The sequence below is a fragment of the Montipora foliosa genome, chromosome 1 (assembly GCF_036669935.1).
Source record: "Montipora foliosa isolate CH-2021 chromosome 1, ASM3666993v2, whole genome shotgun sequence".
Classification (NCBI taxonomy): Eukaryota; Metazoa; Cnidaria; class Anthozoa; order Scleractinia; family Acroporidae; genus Montipora; species Montipora foliosa.
Window position 1 is genome coordinate 49,963,190 of NC_090869.1, and position 4,348 is coordinate 49,967,537.

At 39.2% G+C, this 4,348-nt stretch overlaps 1 protein-coding gene across 1 annotated transcript; it reads left to right on the forward strand.

Annotated features, from left to right (window-relative positions):
* Positions 1–3,928, forward strand: LOC137978683 (peroxisomal succinyl-coenzyme A thioesterase-like). Its single transcript, XM_068825701.1, has 2 exons — positions 1–648; positions 2,269–3,928. The coding sequence occupies exons 1-2, from the start codon at positions 144–146 to the stop codon at positions 3,036–3,038; spliced, it is 1,275 nt and encodes a 424-aa protein (XP_068681802.1). The 5' UTR covers positions 1–143; the 3' UTR covers positions 3,039–3,928.
* Positions 3,929–4,348: the final 420 nt, after the last annotated feature.

The following is a 4,348-nucleotide window of genomic DNA, read 5'->3' on the forward strand; positions in this document are numbered from 1 at the left end:
TAAAAAAAGAAATGACCTCTACTCCAACATTTGACCGCTACTGCTGGAAAACGGGTAATTTATACGGAGGGTATAAAGTGCAGGTTGAGGTCACGGATACTTCATGCGCATAATCTTGAAAGCTACCCTTGCATTTATTTGAAATGGCTACATTGGCAAAAATTGAAGTGAAACCGTCACTCGAAACGACAATCGATCAAAAGATTGAAATAATTGTGAGAAACCTGTGTCATAATCAGAGTGTTATTTTTCGAGCTCGAACCATCGACGACAGCAACACTCTCTTTGAGTCATTGGCTAAATACAAAGCCAGCGAAAATGGCGCTGTCTTCGTGTCGTCTGACCCTTCCCTGGGTGGATCATACATTGGTGTGGAGCCGATGGGGTTGTTTTGGAGCATGAAACCAGTTACAGACGGTGATCGAGACGATTTGCTAAGAAAACGAGATGTAACAACACCCTTGAAAGTCATCATAGATGTGTACAGTGGAGACGATGAACGAGCGCTTGACAAACCTAAGAACAAAATAGCGGGAAGCGTAACATTGCTAAGGTCTTACATGGGAAAGGGTGTTAGTAGACGCTTCTTAGAGAATGATGGCTTTTATGGAACCTTATTCCTTCCTCCTGGAGATGGTCCCTTCCATGGTAAGCTTAACTATTTTGCTTTAATTTGTTGTATTTTCCTCACAATTTCCTGATATAATAATTGTTTAAGGTTTCTTGGGTACGTGCGTACGAAATAATGAAGTCACTCTTAGAATTAATAAATTCTATACTGATTGTTCTCCAGCTTAAGATATCTCCACACGTTAGGGTTACGGTTAGGGTTAGGGTTAGCATGAGAATTACTTAATACCGTCGTTTTCACCTAAGCGTGGACACGTCACGAGGAAAACATGCTCTAACTGGTTGCAAACATGAGAAGTTTTCTCTTCAATCCTTCGAAGTTTGAGAGATGTTTATGCAAGTTTTCCTAGAATAGCAGCAAGACTGGATATCAACGACTTTTTATAAGAAATTGACCCTGATCTGATAAAGTATACTTCAAATTCGTTCTGTTAAACTATCGTACGCAAACGTTTGCTGATGTTAACGGCTGGCAAACTTAAACTTCAAAGAACATGTTTTCCCGTCGTGTGTCCACGCTTAGATGAAAACGACGGTACATAGATTCATGCTATAGATGCAAATTGAGGTCCAAGTTAAAAGTACGCTACTTTTTAAATTTAAGCCTTTACGGTTTGGTAATTGGTTAACTGATTAGTAATCAAAAATTCCAAAATTATTGGGTTGCAAAAGGGCTTATCTGGGAGCGCATGCATACATTTTTCAATCAAAATTTGACAGACTAGCGGTATGTGGTTGATACAATATGTCGTGATTCAGTCGCGTGACAAATATGCCGGAATTGTCAGATAACTTCAGATGACACTTAATTTGCAATAAAATATCTTTTTCTGTTGTAATTACGCTCTCTCGAAACTGCAAAGCGTGACGCCCAAAGAGCCACTTCTGCCTTCTCATGATAGTAGACGAACAAATACAGCACTTTATACAATGGCATAGAAGGTTCAAATCACATGCAAGAGAGAGTTGAATTTCAGTACTCATTTCTTGGGTGATTGATACAAAACTCATGGGTTTATGCGAAGAAGTGAAAGATTGCAAACCTGAAAAGATTACCTTACAGCTTATAGCACATCTCCTATGTAATATGGATTAAGGGGGGTGGCTCTTAACTACCAAACCGTTGCTATAGACTCCTTCAAATAGTCATCTCAACCATATTTGGTAAATCACGTGACAGCGAGTTAACTGTGTTTTTCACATTTTTTACCGCAACTGTATAAGAAACTTCCAAAAAAAAATCTGTACATAGATTTTAAAAAATATATTTCTCAAAAAAAAGAAACTTGTGACGTCATAAGGCCCTCCTTTGATCCACTTTTCAAAATTTCAGCTCTATTTTTTGTCCAAGTAGAAATTCCATGCTATAGTTTTCGAAAAATGATCCATCCGCCTCTCTCTTTCGTTTCCTAAGAGTTTTTACATGTTTTTTACTGAAACGCACGACAGAGAACTGGAACTAGTTGCGCATGCGCCTTCTAGTTGAAGTGATGTCAGATTTCCGTTGAAAAGGTTACCATGCATTCCTTTTTTTAAGGGCTCTTGATTGAACAACCACAGTTCCTTAGCAACCATTGTCTTTCTGTAGTTAAGAGCTACCCCCTCCCCCCTTAACAGGCAAGTATTTTACATTTGCAGGTGTCGTGGACATGTGGGGTCGCACAGGTGGCCTTAGAGAGGACAGAGCAGCTCTTCTGGCATCCAATGGGTTTGCAACTTTAGTCTTGGCATATTGTGCGTTTAGAGATCTTCCTCAGAGGTATGATGTTCTTGACCTTTCATATTTTGAGATGGCAATTGACTGGTTGTCTGCCCACCCCAAGATCAATTCGGATGGTGTCAGTCTGGTTGGTTTGTCATTTGGCGGAGTTGTTGCCGTGGCAATTGCATCACAACTTTCTCAGAAAATCAAAGGGGTGATATCAATTTCCGGATCTCATGCTCTCATTGGTTGCTCGTTTAAATGCAAGACTTTCACCATACCAGGTTATCCCATTGAAACAATGGCAGCAGACTACAACAGCTACCAAAAGTTTGTTTCAATTTTTAAAAGGAAAGAGGCTTGTAAAACGGGATCACCGTCACTTGTGCCAGTGGAGAATATTACATGTCCTGTGTTGTTCGTGTATGGCCTTGCAGATCAGCTTAACCCTGAAATAGAGTGGATGTGCAAGGAAATATTTCAGCGTATGGATCAACATGGGAAAGGGTCCCTGTTTAAGAGTTTGCCTCTTGCAGGGGCTGGCCATTTTATTACACCTTGTTATCTTCCCCCTTGTTCCAAGCAATATGTAAAGATTTACAACGATGTTTGGATTCTAGGTGGAGAAAATACAGCGCTTCAAGCGAAGGCATCAGAACTATATTGGAATGAGAGTCTGAAATTCCTTGCAAAAAATATTTCTTGACTAAAGTAGAAAATGGTTTGAACCCAGGAGTTTGATACCTCCTGAGAGGGACTGTTGGTAGTGACTGACCTTTGAATAACCCCGTGCAGTGAACTGAAGCAAGTGAAGGCACTGGCCTGTGTTGTGACTGGTAGTTGGAAAAGTAATGTGATTTGTTGTGACGATGGTGATTAGTGAATTATGATCCGGTAAGGGGTTTGTAAGTGAAGGTCGCAGTAGGTTTGTAAACTGAGAGGAAAACGTTGTGTGTAGTTAAGGTTTTCTCTGTCGAACGGCATGCTTTGCGCCCGTTTGTCTATGCTTCTGCTTGATGTAGCCACTCGGGAGAAAATAAGCGACAATTTGTGTCATTTCCTACAAGCGAACGGAAAGAAAGTTTTCTTGAAGAATAGGAATGTATATTTCCAATAAATAAAGCAAAGTGCGGCTTTAACACTAATCAAGGATAATCGGGATTCCTCGCTTAACGTGGCCCGCATGGTCACAGCGCTCAGCCAAATATTAAATAGACATCGATAAAGTACATATTTATTGCCTTTGATTTTTCGTTTCCTTGAAAAGGTTTGGACTTTTGTTTTATTATAACAATATGAAAAATAAATACTTTTATTTTTCTTCCAAGCCCTACAATGTGTGGAAATCAGTTCTTCATAAATACTCTGCTGCAAGCGTTGCAATCGAGTCAAGTACATGCACAAACAGCTCGCTCATTTTGGTCAATACCAGGAATGTTTGACCCCGAAATAAGCTTTATAAGACACAATATCATTTCAGCCATAGCCATATAAGATGAAGATTTCCGGAACAACTTCCTAAAACAGGAAATATTCAAACAGAGAGGAGAGCTAATGTAGCTCACTCATTTGAACACGAGAAGAGAAATTCGTATCTCCGCGCGGCCATGTAATATTCTCTGTTCATCAAAAATTTAAAAATATATATTTTATTTTAGCTCATTTATTGCCCGTTATTGTCTACAGATATCTCGCAAATTCTCAATATTTTTCAACAGTCGAAGAGAAATTTCGTATCTCCGCGCGGCCATGTAATATTCTCTGTTCATCAAAAATTAAAATGTATATTTTTTATTTTAGCTCATTTATTGCCCGTTATTGCCTACAGATATCTCGCAAATTCTCAAAAAGAGAACCAAGTTAAGACGAGAGAGTTTCATGCTTTCATAACCGAGTAGCAGAAACGTCGCTATGCTAAATTTCTCAAAAAAAATTAACCTGATTTCTTCTTCCTCACAATTCTTACAAATCGACCCATACAAATCTAACATACCGTGCTCCATGCACCTATAGTAC